The sequence below is a fragment of the Netta rufina genome (assembly GCF_964035555.1).
Source record: "Netta rufina genome assembly, chromosome: 17".
Taxonomy (NCBI): Eukaryota; Metazoa; Chordata; class Aves; order Anseriformes; family Anatidae; genus Netta; species Netta rufina.
In genome coordinates this window covers 13,432,830-13,454,311 of record NC_140141.1, presented here as the reverse complement: position 1 = coordinate 13,454,311, position 21,482 = coordinate 13,432,830, and the positions used below count along the sequence as shown (strand labels likewise).

General features: G+C 36.9%; 1 protein-coding gene across 5 annotated transcripts in view; it reads left to right on the top strand.

Moving 5' to 3' along the window:
* The window catches only part of CLIP1 (CAP-Gly domain containing linker protein 1), a 67,960-nt gene that overhangs the window by 33,225 nt on the left and 13,253 nt on the right, over window positions 1-21,482 (top strand). For 3 of the 5 annotated variants that reach the window (XR_014618937.1, XR_014618938.1, XM_084297378.1), the window contains exons 10-20: window positions 3,661-3,765; window positions 6,784-7,728; window positions 9,145-9,261; window positions 10,280-10,337; window positions 10,586-10,669; window positions 11,960-12,116; window positions 12,767-12,932; window positions 13,036-13,251; window positions 14,278-16,563; window positions 17,641-17,778; window positions 19,076-19,182. Coding sequence is in view for 1 of the 5 variants with exons in the window: in XM_084297378.1 (XP_084153504.1) it covers window positions 3,661-3,765; window positions 6,784-7,728; window positions 9,145-9,261; window positions 10,280-10,337; window positions 10,586-10,669; window positions 11,960-12,116; window positions 12,767-12,932; window positions 13,036-13,251; window positions 14,278-16,563; window positions 17,641-17,778; window positions 19,076-19,182 (4,379 nt within the window). In the remaining 4 variants the exon portion in view is untranslated. The remainder of the gene's footprint in view (window positions 1-3,660; window positions 3,766-6,783; window positions 7,729-9,144; window positions 9,262-10,279; window positions 10,338-10,585; window positions 10,670-11,959; window positions 12,117-12,766; window positions 12,933-13,035; window positions 13,252-14,277; window positions 16,564-17,640; window positions 17,779-19,075; window positions 19,183-21,482) is intronic. The other 2 variants (XR_014618935.1, XR_014618936.1) reach the window with 2 other exon arrangements.

Below are 21,482 nucleotides of genomic sequence, written 5' to 3'. Positions count from 1 at the left end.
GCGCTGTTTCCTATGAGCTCCTACTGCTGTTCAATAGATGCAGTTTGCATCTGGCCAATTAATTTTTCTGAGGGAAAAAATGGTATGTTCCCTACCTCCCCTGATTTTTTTTTTCATAAAATGCTAAGGGGAGAGGTGATTGCATGCTATTTTTTAAGACATTTTAAAGCTGTCTATTTTACTGTAGCTTCCCTTTGAATTATGCAGGAAAAATATATGTAAATGGATAGCAGAAATTGCCTTACAAGACATTAAAGCAGCCCTCTTGCTTCCTTAGCTCAGAATAGTGGAATTTAAAAGCCCTCTCTTTGATTGGATTTAGGCAAAATTATCACAGGCTGCCTCCTCTGCTGCATCCCCAGCCAAGATAGGAAGTTCTCAAGACTAAAACTGGTTTCCTGCTGTGCATTCTTAGGTGTTGCTTTTGCGAAGCTACTTCAGCGATCCGGGTCTCCTCTATTCTTCCAATCAGGCTCACGGTGTGTTAGAAGTAAATCTGCATGTGCCCTTCCTTTCTCTCGTTTTGTGCACTCCTTGTTTAATCCTATCTTTACTCCTTATTTCCCTGTTCTAATTTCTCCATAAAAATGGACATCTTCACTCTTTGGAGAACTGGGTGATCACTTAGTTTCCAGGATAATGCTTCATAATCTGTCGTGTTCTGTGGTTGTTATCCCAGCACGAAGGAACTGAAGGTCATCTTGCCCCTATTCTAGAATCAGTTATCAGCTTTTATGGCCTCAGCACAATTTCACAGTTTTACCTGTAGATGGAGAACTTAACTGAAGGTTTATTTTGAAGTGAAAGTGTAGCTAGAATACATAAATGCTGAAAATAACCAATGACTGCCTCCTGACATTTGATTTTAGTGGAATTCTTTAGGGTTCAAGCCAGAGTTAGGCTTGTCCCATTTCCCCCTCTCTTAATCTAACTGTGAAGCTTTGGAGAAGGGGAAGATGCTTTGTGGGTTTTGTTTGCTTGCTTTTTGTTTTTATTTTCTATTCAATTTGAGGTTTAAAATCAAATTCTTTTTTTTTCTTTTTACAGTACTCTCCTCTTGTCAGCTTACTGTGCTCCGGCTTTCCTCAGAGGAACACAATCTTTTAGACATTTCTCTTTTTAATTTTTAGGTTTTATTTTATTTTTGGTAGAATTTTATTTTATTCTTCTTTGTAAAATATAAGAGGTAGGGGTTAAAAAATGGTAATCATGGAATCATCATAGATGATGGTATATTTGATCCTTGCAGTATTAAAGCAATGTCAATAAGATTAATGATCAAAGTATTTTGTTTTTTATATATAGTATAGCAGGTCTTAAGGTAGCATATTTTGCAAAGTGATGCAAGGAGAATTCTGCAGCTATCAGGTTTGGGGCTTGTTTCTAATAAATCCCTAATGGGATTTAGAGCAAGAAAGGCATGAATATTCAAATTTTAAAAATAGATTTGTTTTCAGACTTATAATTTTGTTGTAGAACAGAAGTCATACTAATCAGTCTGAGAGAGGGGGCTGATTTATGGCCACTTTTAAAAATATTTATTTCTCTTAGAACATTTACTTTAGTTTTCGAAGGCTGTGAGAGACAAAAACAATAACCCATGTTCTCATGTTCTGTGTTTGTGGTTTGTTTTGTTTTTTCCTTGTATACACTGAATATCTTCCACTGATACAGAAACAAATCCTCTATGGAATACCAAAACCAGAACAAATCTAAGAAGCAAGTTTTAATGCTTTAGGGATTTAGTATTTTAGATCTAGTAACTGCATAGTAAAACAGCCAACTCTTTTTTCAGCTGGAAAAATGTTTTAAAAAACTGAAACCACCAGATGTCTACATGCTTTGGGAGAGGAAGATAACTTGGTTCTGTCAGAAGGAATACTGTGATTAGAGAACAGGCCTGGAGCAAAACAAGAGTTTCGTCCCTATCTCACCTTCTCTGCAGAGACTGCCTAGGATCTTTAACTGCTGGCTTGGAGGCAGTAGTAATCAGCTTGTCCCTCTATAAATAACACAGTTCTGTAGGGATATTTAAATAGCATTTGCAAAGATCAGAGAAACAGCAGTGTCCTGCCAGCTGTGTGCACACTGCTGTGCTGTGGGTTTGGCAGCAGTGTGGCTTTGGAATGATTCATGCTCTTCCTTCCTTTTGGATTCTTTCAACCCAGTGTTCAATGGGTAACTTTTCAGGCTGCAGGACTCTCCTCTACTAATAGCAGTTCATAAGGCTTGGGGGTTACTGTGTACTACTTTACTACCTGTTTACTACTTTACTACTTGTTCTGTAGTAAAGTAATTGCTGAAGCTAGAGAACTTTCTTCAAGGCTGATGGATGCAACTTCTTGGGCTCTTAATCACATCTTAGCATAACCAGACAGAACTTCATTCAGTCTTTTTTCTGGAGATCCACCTTACTCTTGATGTGGGCAAGCTCCTTAAGCTGCCTTTTTTTTTTTTTGGAAAAGACACGTGAAGCAACAGTACATTTTCAGAATACTTTTAATTTGGATTGTTTCATACATTTACACTAACAGTGACCAGTCAAGATTGACACAATACTTGGATCTCATTTCAGAAATAACTCTGTATTACTTCTTTCTATTCCACCCATGTGTGCACACACTCACCTCTGTTCCCCATTTCAGTGGTGCAGGTCAGGTATGAACTAACTGCTGGACTTTACTTGCATCTCTCGAACTTCAAGCTCTCTTGGGGGCATCTTGGAGCCTAGGTATCAAGTTTACTGATGTTCTGTGTTCTTGCTAAAAGAAAAAAAAAATCTATCCCTTTTTAACCAAAAGGCAGGAGGTGCCTGCTTACTTCGTTACATGTACTTTCTGTGCTTTTTAGGAACCTATAAGAATTACAATTTATTTTTTTAATCTTATCACTTGTACATCTTGTTCAATGTATTTAGGCTTCGGCAATTAGGCTTTCAACAACCAGGCTGATTCACTTTTTCCCCTGGTTTTGGAGAATCTTATTTGTTGCTTGCTTTCTTTTTGGAAGAAGAGGAGAGGGATAAACTAAGAGGGTTCTGCAGTTACAGGCAACCATGCTCTTTGTATTTCCATTGAAATAATTCATACCCTAGTGAAAAATGAACCTTAGTGTTCCCTGGTCTTGACCAAAAAGATTTTTATGGCTAAGACTTGAGATGCAGCTACTATTGCTTTAAAAAAAAATAAATAGAAATTCATTACATGAGCTTCGTTAGTGAATTCTCCCCTGGTTCAAACTAAATCATTTAAAAATAAGCCCAATGCATTAAAAAAAGTTAGTGGGATGATGAGGAAAGGGAAATATCATCCTCTTAGAACAGGTGTATATATATTTATATATACTTTTTCATAACTATTCTAATTTGTGCTGAAAACTTCATGTACTGATAAATAACTTCTACTTGGCTGCATGAAACGTTTTTGTTCATACTTCTTCGTTTGTGATTTATTTTTTATTTTTTACACATCAGTCCATTTACACTTTTCAGTCCATCTTTCTCATCCATAGCATTTCCCTGTTCATTTTATCCACTGCATCTTCTCTGCTCATCATTGATAGAAGATTCTGGCAGCACGGCCTGCATGTGGCTCCCTCCTTGTGTGCTGGCATGTGATGGTGGCACCGTTGTGTTCTCTTCCTTTCCCTTTTCACTAACAGACGCAGACCAAACTGGAGCATGCCCGCATTAAGGAGCTTGAACAGAGCCTGCTCTTTGAAAAGACCAAAGCTGACAAACTCCAGAGGGAGTTAGAAGACACTAGGGTAATGGTTTTCACTATTTAAATAACAAGACTGCTTTGTGTTGTGGAAGATTTCTGATGACACAGCCTGCCGGGTTTAACACGTGCTGAAAGAGATTCTTGCTCCTGCCACGATCAGTACCTGCTATAGATGTAGCTGGAACACTCTTAAGAATTAGCATTAATTTTGAGCTTCGGTGGTGTGTGTGTGTATGCCTGTATATGTGTACTCATTTCTTCAGAAGAATTCAGGTAAGATGATTTCAAAGTGCAAAAATAATGCTTAAATCTAGGTCAAAAGTGGCAGAAATAGCAAAGTTCATTATATCCAAAAGAAGTAAGTTCCACTTTGCCAGTGCTTTTAACACAAACTTAGAATTTGGGAGCTGGGTTTCTGAGGTCCTAAATAGTGGCTGTGCTACCTGCTAAGTCAAGGTTTGCAGTGCCTTTTTAGTTCTTTTTTTTCTACCCATGACACAATCTTTTCAGGGATATCCAGTAGCATTAGTAATACCATTGACTGTCAAAACATTACTAAGTCCCAAAACATACTTTTTCCTAAGACATAGGTTTAGCTGATGTTGATTCCTAAGATTTTCAGCATGTTTCTGATTTTTTTTCTTGCTAGGGAGGTGCTAACTGTACTCAGTTTTATTTGAAACAAGGCCCACAAGGCTGCTGTGGTTGACCTCAGCTCTTCACACATCTTTTTAGAAAAGCCTACATGTTCTAACATTGCATTATGTCTCTGGGCTCATTTGACAGCAAAGGCATAACAGTTTTTGGTGGTGTAATTTATTTATTTATTTTAATTTGTATTTTGTACTTCATAAATAATTCACGAAGTACCAAATCCAAGAAATCTGAGATGACCACAAGCTAGGAGCATGAGAGGAGGATGGGATGGTTCCTTCACTGTGCAAATAGCAGAACATTGTTCTGTAGGAGCACATTGACCACTTCCAAACATGGGTCATTCTGTGGGCATCTAGCCTAACTACAGCTACTTAAGAGAAGATGGGAAAAAGGAACTTGCAGCTGTAGTAAGAATTCACTAATGATCACCTGTGTTGAACTGAATGTTTTCCCAGTATTACTGGGCATTTCAACAAGGTCAGCTAAATGGTAGCTAAATAGTAGCAGGAGGTGGTACTTCCGTACCCTTCTGTCAGGTCCAGCCATGTAAAGGGAATCTAGGTCACACCTAATGATATGCCATTGGTTATAAGTGCCTTTTGTCCTAAATTCTTTACACGTAAGTGCATATCGATAATATTCAAGATGCCCTTGTTGATTGCTTCTGGTTATGTGGCATCTTTATAAAGAGACAGTGAACACCCAGTAATAGATAATGTAAGAGATACTTAATAGGGCACCATTCAGGTTTGGTTATTAGGTGTCTGCTTACTGAAAACCTGTAAATCTGCTTCCAGAGGTGATGAATCAGATACATTTTCAGTGTGGAGCAATGCCATGGAAATAAACCATGAGTACTGGCTCTTTTATGGTACATTTCATAACCTAAATCTTTCACGGTCGCTTGATATAATGAAGCAGTGAATTTCATTCTGCCTTTTTCTCAAACTGACAAGTTTTCTGCATGACAAGGTGTGAACTTCCTCTAGTTACTACATCGTTCTTTGTCTCAGAAGAAAAAAGCTAATACTGTTATCTTCCTCCAAACAAAGCTGAAGGTCATCACAAATATTTAAAATTTTACAAAGCACAAGGTTCAGTTGGAAAGAAATTCTAGCTCTCTACTTATGAATCTTTTTTTTTTTTTTTTCTGCAGGATCATAAAATATTTTTTTTTACCTTTTCCCTGTTCATAAATGGTTTCTTCACCAGAGAGGATGAGAAGTTGTATACATTTTTCTCATTTCTGTCCATAGCAGAGTAGGCAAATAAACACTTGACAGTTTTTGTATGATACTCAAAATTCAATTATTTGTCTATGTATTTGTACTTTTTAAATAATCCCATTGCTTTTCTGTGATGATTTATGCACTGCTCACTTCAGATAATACTCTCTATGTGTCTTTGTCTATTCCAACCACTTTCTTTAATTAGGAAGATGCAGAGTATTAGATCTTTTGACTAGATCAGGATAGACATTTGAATGTGTCATAATACGTATGATTGATGCTTCTTGAAAGCATATTTATAACCATGCACACACACATGACTCGAAGGTAGGACTGAACATTATAAAACCAAGAAGGTAGTCTATAATAAGAACTTTTAAAAAGCAGTTGCATGTAAGTAATATTTTTTCAGAATGTTGGTATAATAAGAAGGCTGACATAGTGATTTCCCAATTAGAAATCATTGTGCTGGCTTTGTTGTTTATCCATACCAGAAGTTTCTTCAACAGCTGTTGTAAAGCTCAGATAAAGTGAGGACACTTTTTTCAGAGACAACAATGGATTGAATATAAAAGGTGTTTCAGAGCATTTGTAGGCTAAAACTTTATTTTTCGCTGACAGTCTCATAGCTAGCATAAAATGAAAGTGGAAGCAATTATGTCAACAATCAGGGACCTGGGACATTGTCCTACCTCTGTCAGTCTGCTCTATAGTGGTTCTCAGAAACATTTTGTTAAACGTGTTTAATATAAGTAAGTATAGTTTGTAAGCTGTTATTTAGCAAGTTGTTATTTCTAGATAACTTCAGAAAAATCAACTTAAATATGTTCTCCCAAAAGGTGAAATTTAGTATGCACAGAACACAAAGTTATGGACATCTGTACTTTTTTTAGCAATAGTTTATACATAAATGAAACAACACTTGGTCTTGTTTCACAGCCTTCCATATAAAAGCAGCATTTTCTTTTACTTAAGGTTTCTTTAGCACTTCCATAAAAATAGGATTTGGCAATGAAACTCAGAGGTATTATAATCCAAAATGCTGGTAAGAATACACTACTGATGTTGGTTTGCAATGCTTGGTAATTTCTTTTCACTGTGGTCTAAGCATCTGTGTCTATTAAACATATCTTTTCTAATTCTTTCTTCTTTTCTTAAAATGCTGTTAATCATAGGTGGCCACAGTATCAGAAAAATCTCGCATCATGGAACTAGAAAGAGATCTAGCATTGCGGGTGAAGGAAGTAGCTGAGCTTCGAGGGAGATTAGAGTCTAGTAAACACATTGATGATGTGGATACTTCTCTTTCGTTGTTACAAGAAATAAGTTCTTTGCAAGAAAAAATGGCAGCAGTTGGCAAAGAACATCAGAGTGAGATGAATTCACTGAAAGAGAAGTTTGAAATCAGTGAAGAAGCACTCCGGAAAGAGATCAAATCACTTTCAGCTTCAAATGAGAAAATGGCAAAAGAAAATGAATCATTGAAATCTAAGCTTGATCATGCCAACAAGGAGAATTCAGATGTAACGGAGCTGTGGAAATCAAAGCTGGAATCTGCAATTGCCTCCCATCAGCAAGCAATGGAAGAACTAAAAGTTTCTTTCAGCAAAGGTGTAGGGGCTCAAACAGCAGAATTTGCAGAGTTAAAGACTCAAATTGAGAAGATTAAATTAGACTATGAAAATGAAATGTCAAATTTAAAGCTGAAGCAGGAAAATGAAAAGTCTCATCATTTAAAAGAGATCGAAGCCCTGAAAGCAAAATTAATTGCAGTTACAGAGGAGAAAGAGCAAAACCTGGAAAGCTTGAAGACCAAACTGGAAAGTGTGGAAGATCAGCATCTAGTAGAAATGGAAGACACTTTAAACAAATTACAGGAAGCTGAAATAAAGGTAAAGGAGCTAGAGGTACTGCAAGCCAAGTGCAATGAACAAACCAAAGTTATTGGTAGTCTTACACAACAGATCAAAGCTTCTGAAGAAAAGCTTTTGGACCTTGATGCACTTCAGAAAGCCAATTCTGAAGGTAAATTGGAAGTCCAGAAACTTAGCAAGCAGCTTGAGGCAGCTGAGAAACAGATACAGAATTTAGAGACTGAAAAGGTTGATGAAAGTAGCAAGGTTTGTATCAACATCCATCCTTTTATTTTTACTTTACTTTTATTTTACATTTGTATTGTTCTAAACTGCTATAGCAAACTCATCACAGAACAAAAAAACTTGTATTAGAAATGTATCTTAGTACCATCTGAGGAGGTGTAGAGAAAGCGTTAACTGGGTCAGATCTCTAAACAGGTTTTTCTGCTTGGTCTGCACCACTCAGCAAAAGAAAATTTCTTGCTTTACTTTCTGCAGACTTACAGATGCCTCTGCTGAAAACTTTATGTTATGGAAAATTACTTTATTGGTTTATTTGGGAGAAGAACCCACATACACAAATTTTTAACCTTTGGTGGAAGTTTGGAAATATTCAGATAATGTGACACAGAGCTCGTGGGGGAATTTTTTTCCTTAGTTGATTACTTTGAGTTGTAGAGAGAATCCGTGTTCCCAATCTTCCACCTAGAGAAATGCTGATAGAATTAGTATCTTCACCTTTCCTCTCAACAAAGATGATGATGCAAGAAGCAAGAGAATGCCATTAAAAATGAAACAAAGAAAAAAAAAGAAAAAAGATCCTGAGGGAACTTTCATTTAAGATAAGAGTATGCAGTGGTGTTGTCAGGAGCCTTTTCATGGGATTTTTGAAGCACAGACTGCAGCTTGATGTGTCTTACCGAGGTTTTTCTTGGTTTTGGATAAAATGTCTCTTTAAGGTTGATAGTATGCCATTCAGTACTTGAAAGTTATTCTGCCACTGCAGCTAATAAAAGCATTAAGTTTCCATTTAATTTGGGGGGTTTGCCCACATCCTCAATTTATGTATGACCTGACAAGCTACAGCTCCAATCATAGTAGTGGGAAGGTAGCTGGAAACAGCTTTCCTAAGTCCTTCACAGATGGTTCCAAGATACTAGATTTCTGTGGACCTTTGGCACAATTTTTGAGCTCACACTGGGTTTCTGTGCTACCTCCTGGGTGAGGTACAGACCCTTCTGGAAAATGACATCTCCATATGTGTATTGGTCTGAATAGCTAGTTGAAACATAAATGCTAAATTTATCAGTTCAAAAGATTAAAATGGTAAAGAACCAAAACTGCTAATTCAACTGATGCTGTAACTGTATTTTGAAATGTTTCAGTGTACTCCAAAATGTCTGCCATTAAATGTTTTCACCATAATTCTAAGATCACTAAATTTTAATTATTATTTCAAGCATTTCAAGATCCAATTATTACTGTGATGTAGTCATCAGTGGAAATCAGCTTCACTTAGTTAACGCATTACATTTCTTTTTCCTTCAGTTTATTTTTATTTTGTCATCTTATAGTGATTTTAATATTCTAGTTATTTATTTCAGATTCAACTTTTAATTTCCCTGTTTTTATCATTCATGTTTGTAATTTTATTTTACTCCATTTGACCATATTCGTTAGGCTAGTAATCTGGCCAAAGAACTGCAGGGCAAAGAGCAAAAGCTTCTTGACCTTGAGAAAAACTTGAGTGCAGTAAATCAAGTTAAAGATTCTTTGGAAAAGGAACTTCAGATTTTGGTGAGTAATACTCAAAAATTTTGACTTTATCCGTTGGATTTTGGGTTTTGTGGTGAGAGCATAATTGAATTCAGAGGATCCGTTCTGCCTGAGCAGTCTTTCAAAGCTATGATCTTCATGAACAGAAGGCAGTGGCTCATGACTAATAAGATCCATCTCAGAATGAAAAGAGCATTTCACCTGACTTGTGTTATCAGGTGATTTGTTTAAATAGAACTCATCCATTAGAGATTTCAGATAAAATATTAAGCCAAGTCAAAAGCATTGTGCAGCTTTAAATGTAGACTACTCTTGAAGGAACACATGGCCCTTTATCATTATAACTATTGTATAAATTAATGCTTGCTACAGGAATGGCTCACAAATGTTTCTCAAAGATACTTTTCACCTGATTTCTCATTTTGCAAATTTAATTAATTTTGCAATTAGGTATCCTGTGGATGGGTGGGATTCTCCTGAGAAACTAGCTAGTTAGCAATAAAAAGACAAGCTGCTTAATTTTTACTGTCCCTGTCATAAAATCTTTCTGTGGCCATAGTAAATATCTGAAGCTGATGGAGAAGTCTCATTTATTGTCTTCCTTAGCATCCTACCTTTTTTTCAGTCTAGCATCTCTTCCTGCTGGTAAAGCTGGAAAATGCTCATGTGAGATTGATCACAGGGTTGCAGAAGTCCATTGTGCAGCACATGAGTAACATGGATAGCTTCTGACATTGAGAGGCCCAAACATGATGTCTCCTACATGAGTCTCTGTAGCTGCAGTTCTGTTGCTATGCTTGCTGATGGAGTTATTTTGAAAGTTTAGGGACTTGCTTGCAAACAAGCAAGATTTCTCCCTTGCCATTGTGTTGTTGAATATATCAGTGCTAAACTGTAATTCAAAAACTTCAGGTGTGTTTATGATAGGAGTGAAAACTTGATATATTTCCTACATGAAAAAATACCTAATATAAATTCAGTGGTTGAATTATACTGTTAACATCAAACCTGACCTTAGGTTTTTGTCTATTTTTTTCAGAAAGAAAAGTTTACTAGTGCAGCTGATGAAGCAGAAAACGTTCAACAAACTATGCAAGGTATGTCTGCTACTAAAGTACATGAAGATCTTAAAAGCTGCAGAAAACTACATGTATACTGCAAAATAAAGGTGTCTTTTTTCATGTGCTTTCAAATTTAAACCTGGCAATAAACCAGTTTCAGTAGCTAGGGAAAGGACAGGACTACTTGCAGCCTCTCTTCTTGAGAGTAACATACCTTGCAAGTAGGTGGAATTGTTGGAATCTAAGTAGTTACTAACTTTGTCTTTAAAATTTTACTTGCATAGAAACAATAAAAAAACTAAACCAAAAAGAAGAGCAATTTGCACTCATGTCTTCAGAACTGGAACAACTGAAGTCTAATTTGACTGGTAAGGAAGTAATAAAATGGAATGTTTTGAAATATGCATCAGCTTTGTGCTTTCTTATGCCTCCTGCTCAGCTTGCCATACCTTACATAGTGCATAATGCTTTCTCAAATGCATATGCCATCAAAAGAAAGCCTTCTTTCTAGGCAAAACTAACTTTTGTGGCACTGTATAGTGATACAGCAAGGTGACCATGACGTTAAGGAAATAGTGCAGTAAGGCAAAAGATTTCCTGGCTGAGTGTATTCCAAATCAGTAGTTAAATTTTTGCTTTAACATTGCAACAAAATCATGCTGTGGTAATGGTCAAGTACCAGACAAAGACTTAGTGACCAGACTGAAGCTTTACAAGCATAAAATAATTAATCCACATAAACAGTATTCTCTTTTTTAATCCACATAAACAGTATTCTCTCTTTTTTCTTCCTTTTTTAAGGACGTCAAAAAGACAGTGTGCTAGTTTGGTTGTCTACTTTTTCTTATCTGGCAGGTGGTAGATTTGCTGTATCTGTCTAGTTATACATCTCAATTTAAAACCAAACTAGAAAGAAATTAGGAATGATTTTGTACCCTGTAATCAAATCTTTCAAGGCATTATTGGGACTCAAGTCATGCCAAGGGCTGCTGTTGCCCTTGGTGGCAGTGCCTGCACTGGCCTGAGTCATGCTGGAGCAGAAGAAAGACATTAACTTGTTAGAGCAGGTCCAGAGGAAGGTCACAAATGTGATCAGAGGGCTGGAGCACCTCGCCAGTGCCAGGAATTGTTCAAGGTCAGGTTGGATGGGGCTTTGGGCAGGCTGGTCTAGTGGAAGGTATCACTGCCTGTGGCAGAGGGTTGGAAGTAGATGGTCTTTGAGGACCCTTCCAACCCAAACCATTCTGATTCCATGATTTTTTCCCTGTAACTTCATGTTGCTTGCATTGTTTGTTTTCCACTCTTCTGCTGAATAGCTGGAGAGGCGTGCATGCTTCTCCTATTATACTGCTTGATTATCCTCTGATATGCATTAGGACTCTTACCAACTTCTCATGGCCTGAAGTTAAGTGATTCGCTTCTGGAAAAAAAAAAAAAGCTAAAACTTCTTGACCAGTTGCTTTACTGCTATTTCTGAAGTGTTCTTAACTTTCTGCTACAGCTCACAGCGCAAAGTTCAAACCAATTATAATTATTAATTTTGAAGACGTAATTTGGAAGATCTATAGCATCAACATTATTCTGTTTATAGTTCTTTATGATCTTCTAGCTAGTCTGCGCATTCCCTTTGCTAGACTGCTAACTTTTATCTTGTTCAGTGATGGAGGAGAAACTGAAGGAGCGAGAAGAGAGAGAACAGCAACTGACTCAAGCTAAAGTCAAACTAGAAAATGACATAGCAGAGATCATGAAGTCATCAGGGGACAGCTCTGCCCAGCTTACAAAAATGAATGATGAGCTACGGTTAAAAGAAAGGTATTCCATCATTGTCAGAACATTTTTGCATTAGTTCTTTACTCCTGCATTCCTTGCTTCTCATTTTATCTCATTTCAAATAGCTGAGCAAGATGCTCCTGAGTGTCACATTGATGTGACAAGTGAACTTAGTCTTTCACACTAAATTAATCAAAATAGTGTCCTCTGAGTGATTTGAAGAGTTTCACTTTTATAATTTCTAAAATTCCTTGTAGCATATACTTATCACTGTCCAGGGCAAATGAGCATTTTAATAACATACTCTTTCATAATTGTGCTTCGTAATTATTTGGTTACAAGTTTTTGGGCTTTTATTTGGAAATGGAGTAGATACAAGGGTCTCTTTTTTGACCAGCAAGAGAAAATGTGGTTTCTTTCAAACAAAAATTGTGGGTAGAATAGTTCTTTATCTTTTCAGAACCCCAGGCTGGGGGCAAGTTTACTGGCAACAGTGTTACTCTGCAGACAAGCAAGTGCTTGGACCCACTTGTGTATATTTAATTTAACAGAACATTCCCTATATGTTAAATAATTAAATATCTTCCTAAATGTTTGGACAGAATATAGGACTTCAGCATAATTTAGAGTCTTTTATCTGTGCTTGTCATGCTGTCAGCAAAAAGTAATGTTCTTTTATTTGGTCTTTTTAGGCAGTTGGAGCAAATACAACTTGAGCTTACAAAAGCAAATGAAAAGGCTGTTCAGCTACAGAAAAATGTGGAACAGACAGCACAGAAAGCTGAGCAGAGTCAGCAAGAAACTCTCAAGACTCATCAAGAAGAGCTGAAAAAAATGCAGGATCAACTAATGGACATGGTAAGAAAAACATTAAAAAATAATAGCTAATTATGGGGAGAATAGTTACCATGATGTACCACTGCACCTTTAACTGTGTTCCAACTGTTTTATGTTCTATCAGAAAAAGCAAATCGAGACTAACCAAAATCAGTATAAGGATCTTCAGGCAAAGTATGAAAAAGAAACTTCTGAGATGATCACTAAACATGATGCAGATATTAAAGGGTTTAAGCAGCACTTGCTGGATGCAGAAGAGGCACTGAAAACTGCACGAAAGAAAAATAATGAGTTGGAAACGCAGGCTGAGGAGCTGAAAAAGCAAGCAGAACAGGCCAAAGTATGTATACTTTGTTACTTTGCAAGTAATTTAAAGTTCATATCTTTGTATTTCAGTGAATCACTGTTCTGTTGTTTTGTTTTGTTTTCTCAGCTTTACCATTTTATAGTAGGGTTTTTGTGATATTTGTTTTGAACTTTTACAGAAAAAATAATGTTGATTAGGGAAGTGAAGTTGTGAATGCTTCACAACTTACTGTTGTCTTCTCTGGATTACACAAGAATCCATAAAATATGGTTCTTGTACATTAGCATTCTATGTTCATAGATATCTGGTTCAGCGCAATAAGTTGGAGCCAGATGTTATTGTTTTCAGTGTTTTAAATACATGATTTTTAAATAAAATAAGTTGTAAAATATTTCATTTAAAGGTGTTGCACAATTGAAACGTTGCTCTGTAGTATGATCTTGTGTTATATGCAGCTTTTTGGTATGTATTTTGACTAGAATAATTTTCATTTTTTTCTCCTGTTTCTTTGATATTGCTGCTTACTTTCATCCGTTATCAGATATTGGCTATAATCTGTTTATGCTTCATCAAGATGTTTAGTGTATAAATTGGCACAGGAGTTAACTTGTAGATACACCAATGATGTGCTGTTTTGAATTAAAAATGTCACGACAATATATCTTGGGGAGAATTAGCTACAGAAGGTGACTTTGAGAATTGGAAATGAGTACCTACGATAACTCCCTGCATTTTACTTCATTAGATTCTGTGTCTATTTCTGATTAATTTTCATTCAGAAAATTCATTGAGAGTAGTTTTTTAAAACCAAGATGAAGTCTGTTATGGAGGACCTCTCAAATCAAGATATTTTTAGTTGAACCACCAAAAAGTATTCTTGTTGGTGTTTTGTAATGAAATATCAACAACAGATCAGATAGCACAAGGACTATGTGCCAGCGTATACACTTTTTAAAAAAACTTAAATTACAGTAGCACTGTTTGCCCATAATGCACATTTCTCATTTGTCTGCTTGACTTCATTTTTGTTTTCCCTTCTCCCTGACTTTATTTCTTTAGTCCTTAAGCTCTGTGTTAGCATCAGCCAGAAAAGAGATTGAACTAATGTCAGACAAGATGAGGGGTTTGATATCAGAAAAAGAGACTCTGGCACAGGAGGGGAATACTTTAAAATTAGAGAGAGGTTCATTATTATCAAAACTTCTAGAGTTGGAATCAAAGCTTTTGTCAATGCAACAAGACCAAGAAGAGCTTTGGACAATAAATGAAGAACTTAATTCAGAAAACAAAAAAATCCTAAAGCAGAGAGAAGAAGCTGAGGCCAAAAGCCAGCAGGAAAGCACAGAAAAGGTAGCACTAATTTCTGAGAAAGGCAAATTACTCTCTGAAATAGAGGCAGCACAGGCAGATCTTCTGAAGATAACTCAAGAAAATGATGTTCTCCGGTCTTCAGAGTCAACCTTGCTCCAACAGCTGAAAGAACTTCAGGCCAACAAAGATGCTATGGATGTGGCATGTCAGAAACATATCAAGGAACGAGAAGAACTGGAGCATTATCAGAAGAAACTTTTGGAAGAGAATGATGCAGTCATTAAAGACAAAGATGATGCCTTTCAGAAGCTGAAAGTTTCTTACGATGACCTGGCCAGAGAACAAAGAGAGCTACTACAACAACTGTCAGCTCTGACTGCAGAGAAAGATTCGGCCCAAGATAAACACTTGGATCTTAAAAGTACACACACAGCCTTAAAAAATGAACGGGACCATCTATTGCAGATGAGTCAGAGTCTGCAGTCCGAGAAGGAGATGCTCCTTAAAAGTATAGAAGAGTTGCGCCTGAGTTCAGCCGATACTGTCAGTGAAAACCAGGCATTAAAAGCGAGAACAGAAGAGATGCTAACAGATCTAGAGAGTGAACGTGAAGAACTTAAAAAGGTTATGAAAGACAATACAGAGCTGAAGGCTTCTCTTGCTAGTCTCACTCATCTGCTTGAGGAAATTAAATCCGCAAGAGAGACATCCAACTCTGAATGTATTCAGTTACTTCAAGAGAAAGAGGCTCTTTCTTCATCAGAACGAAGGCTTTTGGCTGAAAAGGATGAACTTCTAAATGAAAATAAGGTAATTACTGAAAAGCTTGCTAAGGCCACAGCAGATGCTGTGCTTGCTGAGAAAATCTTTACTGAGAAAATAAATGAATTGAACTTGGAAAAGGAATCTGTTTTTTGTAAGTCGTTGCAATTTGAAAAGCACAATGAAGCTCTTCTGAAAGAGAAGAATGAATTGGAGACAAAATATGCAGAGCTCCTTGATGAGAACAAGTCTTCTACAAATGCAGTTTCTGATATGAAGAGAGAACATGAACTGAATACCTTAGCCAAGAGAGCTCTGGCCCAAGAGAATACCACACTGCAAGAGTCCCTTGAAGCTCTCAAGGAAGAGCTAAATAAGATGAATCTAGAAAATCAAGAGCTAAAAGCTTGTAAACATGACCTTTCAGATCTTTTGAAAGAGGCACAGGATGCCAAAAGAACATTAGAAAATGAACTGTCCGCTCTGTCTCGTGACAAGCAGGTCCTATCAACTTCATTCAAAACCTGTTCTACTGACATGGAAACAATGACCAGAGAGAGGACCGAATTACAAGATAAGTGTCAGAAATTAAAGGAAGAACTTGAGAATATGAAAGAAAACTTAACCATAGAAAAGGAAGCTAGAAAACTGGATAAGGAGTCATTTTTGTTGGAACGTCTGGAGCTTCAAAATAACATCAGCTCCTTAGAGAAGGAGCTAGAAGTGATGAGAGAGAAAAATAAAGAATTTCTGACTGAGAAAGAAAGTTTGGTTCAGGAGAAAGAAAAATCCGAAACTAAACTGGTGGAAATAATTAAGGAAAAAGAAATCCTCTGTGCAGAGACAGAACAGCTGGCTTCCAAAATTGAGCAACTGAAGAGTGACTTTACTTCCTTGTCTACATCAAAAGCAGAGCTCCAGGACTTGCACAGCTGTCTGTCCAAGATGCTGGATGATCTTCAGCGGAAATATGATGTGACTGAGAAAGAGAGAAACAAATTACTTAAGGAAAATGAAAGTCTGCTTGCCGAACAGAAGAGTCTGGTCATCAGTAGGGAAGAAACACTGAAAGAGAAGGAGAAATTGTCCAAGAACCATTATAAGCTGCAGGAGGAAATAGCACTATTAGAGCACACTAACATAGACCTCTCGGGCAAACTGCTGGTCTCTGAGGAAAAAAATCAGATGCTGCTGGAGAAGGTGAACAATCTGGCTTTGAAACTAAGAGAAATTGAAACTCTCCAGGCCCAAACAATAATGCAAAAAATGGAGGTATTGAAACGTACAGTTAAACAAGTACGGTTATACTAATACTGAGCACTAACTCCATGGTTTCCTCTCTGCACTTCATTGCACAATCAGCACTTCATCTCAGGGTAAATGGGCTGGAGTTTTGTTCTCAATATATATATATATTTTTTTTTAAGTTGTAACTGAGTCTGAAAGAGATTTTAACTATAATAATTCTTTTTAAATTATTTCTAAATATAAAAGCCTATGTTGTCGCTGAATGTTGCAAGAAAACAACATAAACTGTGAATAAAAGGAAGTCTTGTTTTTTGAATCTGGTGGAAGAAATCGGACAGTTCCTCTGTTGAAGTACTTCTCAGCTTAATAGCTAGTGTAGGCATTACATCAAACTACAAATTTGAGTTATTCAAAAAATATAAAACAATGGACTACTCCTGTAAATGCAATTGGATAATTAAAAAACAGAGCAGGAGAATCATTTACATTTGCATTATAAGCCTTCCAGACTGTTAAAGATATTGGCATCTCTCGTGTTCTTTTTATTCACAGAAGTGTTTTGTATTCACCGCCAACAAATTCTGAATAGTATTTTGAATTTCACCTTGAATTTCACTCAAAGCCCATAAAATCACTTAGGATATATTGAATCCATAATGAACAATGCTAAAATGATGTGATAATTGGTCTATTTCCTAATTATTTTTTATTTTATATTCAAATTTTTATCAGTTGTTATAATTCCACATTTTCTGAAAATAGAAAAGTTTGTTGGAAGTGAATATCTACGAACTACTACTGTCTAAAATATTTGGAAGTCTAAGAGCAATCACAATCGTAAATAGAAATCCAGGAAAAAAATAAAGAAAGGAAGATATTGTCTAAGTGGTGACCCAAGCATGAGGTTTCTGCATGGAACTGAATCTACTCATGTCCGTTTATTTTTACACTTTATGCCAGCTTCAGGATGCAAATTCAGAGATGAAGTCCTTCTTTAATTGGAAAGCATCTGGCAAACAGTGGAGCTGTGCATAAAGTATTGTGGGTTTCCTTTCAGAGGTCCCACTGGTTTTTTCTCCTTCATCTTCACTTTGTACACAGGCTGTCAAAATGGCAGAAGATGTTTTACAGACTGTGGAGAAGGTGACCAAAGAGAAGGATGCCATTCACAAAGAAAAGATTGAAACTTTGGCTTCTCTGGAGAACTCTAGACAGACAAATGAGAAGCTGCAGAACGAGGTAACCATATTTAAATGCTTTTATCTGAAAAGTATTGCCTGGTTTGTAAGTGACTTGGATCTTACTTGAAGTGTCTATGCAGTGAAATACGTGTTGTAGGCTTTGATTACTTTCTGGGATGAAACCAAAGGCAAAATCATGCTTCAGTTCCCTGGTTGTATGGGTTGCAGCTTCACACCCCAGTGAAGTGCTGCAAGGTCTGACTAGGTACAAATACCACTGACTTATACACTGTACAAATAAATGCATGGGCACAGCTGTCCCAAAGAACTTACAGTCCAAGAAATACATCAGTTCCTCAAGGGACCCGTTCATCAGTCTATGCCCTTCCATCAGCGTGTGATACATCAGGGTTTGAAAGCAGGGAAAAAGTCCTCACTAATCTCTCTTACACTCTTTGGCCTCAGAGAATCTTGAACTAACATTGAACTGGGAACTTTTCTGCAGATCTTGAGCACTCTGTGGCCTCTCATTGATGGCTATTTTCATCTTTTGCATCTCCTGTAATAATGGGTAGTGAACAGCTGGGCTAACCTAAATGCAACAGCTTGTTCAGAAATGGTAATGATTTCCAAGGAGATCTGATAGCTTGAGAATTAAAATCAGTGACGTTAATAGTGGCAGGAGTTCACTTTCTGGATTAAAAAAAAAATAAGGCAACCACAGGGTCCTGTAATGCCTTGAGAGTGACTGAAGATTATCCGTTATGTAAGACAATGTGTCACTGAATGTGAACAAATAAGGTTCACAAGCTTGTGGTATTTATGTGGTAGATACAAGCTCAGTAAATAGATATGCAGCAATTCAACCTGTGCAACACGATCTCGGGAAGGAATTGATTACTTACGGTTGCAAGCACAGCATTCAGCCTCCCATTTCTTGGAAATAAAGGTATGGGAAAGCAAGAACTTTTTATCAGTTACCTTAGAAGAATAAATATCAAAGGGAACAGCTATTTTTAACAAGAAATGTTGAGGTAGAAAAATAATGCTTTGAGTTGCACAGCATTTAAAATGGAGGTGCTTTGGAGCTTTACATTTTATACCAGGATCTATACATCAGATTACTGTAAGCTGCTCTTCAGTGGACACCAAGTTTTTGTGCTGCTAGACTTGAATTCAGAAAGGCTCATAACACATTTTGCTAGACAAATGCTTCTCAGTGCAAAGTTGGAATTAATTTAATGAGTAAAGATGAAAAAGTGGATCAGCTCAGGTCACTTTCTCCATTTTTCTGAATGCTGCAGCTGGAAACATTACAGTTTCATTTGTGTAATGAGATTTTTTTCCTCTTTAAGTTGGACATGCTTAAACAAAACAACTTGAAAAATGAAGAGGAACTTACTAAATCAAAAGAGCTTCTAAACCTAGAGAACAAGAAAGTAGAAGAACTTAGAAAAGAATTGTAAGTATTGCAATGTGAATTTGTTAAACCATTACTTTTACCTTGCATTAAAAACAGTCTTTCAGTACATCTCCAGTACCCTCTCTTATAACGCAGATCACAATTAAGTACTAGTTTGACATGCATTGGCATGCATATAACTTCAAATCAGAACAGTGCTCCTGAATTTCTCAAGTTATTGAAGAAATCCTTCACTTCAAGCTTGGTTTGAAATGTTATGTTTGTTGGAGGAAGTATTTCGTTCTGCCACCTGAGGGCACTAGATTACTTTGAAGGTTTTACTGTAAAGAAATCCTGTTTGGATTTGATTACAGGTATACCTGGAGTGCTAAATAGTTTTAAGAGGCTTTGTTTATAGAAAATGTGGTTCTGCTTTCATTTTTCATTGATGGCCTTATCCAGTTTATTCCTGGTGCCATGCTACAGACTGATTTTCTAACTGGTACCATACAAATGCCACATATAGAACTATGTAAGCGTAGAGTTAAGAAATTAATATTTGAGATGCTTTATTTGAGAAGCTACCTCTTATGAACTACAAACGAATAACATGTGGCATTGTACAAAAATTAACTGCAAAGCATTTGGTATAAAGTAATTTGTACCTGGAATGTCATTGTATCAAAGCTTCTAGTGTGCCACCATGAATAAAAACCCAGCCGAATTATTGCTACCCTGCAGTAGCTGCATGTCCCCTGGCTTTCAGAGGTGTAATGCATTAAATCACAAGTCGCTGTTCCCACTCTGAGAAGAATTTCTTGACTCGCAGAGTGAGAGCTGGAATCTGGACTGATAGCCAAGAATAGCTGTGACTAATTATTGTTATTAGTTTCATAAGTCATTTTGTGACAGTTTTTATTGCTGCTCTGAGGTGAAGACAGGACACAAAGGAAATCAGCACACAGAATAAATTCTAAGTTCTCTATGACTGACAGTTTTTACTGCTTACATTTTAAAAAACTGCATGCCTGTATAGAAAGCAACCTCATTTGAGAAAGGCTGGATTTCATTCTGCAGTTACTGTCTGCCTCTATGCACGTGGGAAATGCCAAAGCAAAATAATGATTTCTAGACTAGTTGCTCTAATGCTTAGGACAGCATGGGGCTAGCAGACTGATTTCATGGAAAGACAAAATATATTAGATTGTAATTTGTCAGGCAGAATTTATTTATAGAAATTACTTCCTTAAAAACCCTCTGTACTGAAAGGTGTTCTCATGATTCTGATAATTCTGCTTTTTATTTATTTATTTCTTCTTAAGATTAACACAGTTGCTGGATATGGTCTCTAGTCATCAGTGGTATGAGACATTGTGGATAAGTGGTCGCTGGTCTGGTTGACATTTAATTGATCTTTGTCATAGTTATTTTGTGTTTTACCTTTTTTAATTACAGTAAGGAGTTAGCTTGATAATAGGCATTTCGTGGTCAGTGGTAACGAGGGCAGTGAGAACACCTCTGAGAGGTCAGCTGATGAAGGTGGTGCCTTGCCTTTGTGAAAGAGAGGGGAAGTTTTGTCCCCAGGAGCTGTGGCTGTAGGTAGGGCAACACTGCTGCCTCCAGAGCAGAGCCTTTTGGAGGTGGGAAGATCACAGGATCATAGAAGATAGCATAATGGAATTGGTTCACTTTGTAAAAGAGCTTCTTCCATGGAAAAATAGGATGAAGAAAATCAGAACTAACAGCTGGATGTTGTGTATTCATTTAGCATTGCCTACTGTCAAGCACACTTGAAGCTATCAATTTAAAATTCCTGGGTACTAAGCACAGGGGAGTTTCACACAGACTGACCCCAGTGTTTGGTGTGTGTTTTAGTAATACCCCAAATTTCTGCTTTAATGCCAAAAGCAAAAAGAGGAGACTGGTTAGTACTGCAGCTCAACAAACAATCACAGTTGAAAATAGCCACATTCCTGCATCAGCAAGTATATTCATACAGAGATAATTTGAATCAATAGTCGGTGATGTGAGCTAGCCTGCTTAGTCCAGTCTAGGTGGTTTAGATTGGAAATTGGTCAAGGACTAGATAACAAAAAGTTGGTGTAGAGCTCAGAGATTGACTAAGATTTTCCAACCATTTCTTCATATTATGTGCTAAACTCTAAATCAGACTTTGTTTTGTTCAAATGTGCTCAATAACAAACTTCAGGGTTGTTTTATTTTGAAGTGCTTGATTAAGTTTCTGACTTATGGGTTCTTCTACCTCCCATGGCAATACAAATATTTTTAATATTCCAGTCAGGGTTGAACTCTGTGCAATATTGGCACATAGGAGTACTGAGAGTCCTTGCTATCAAAAC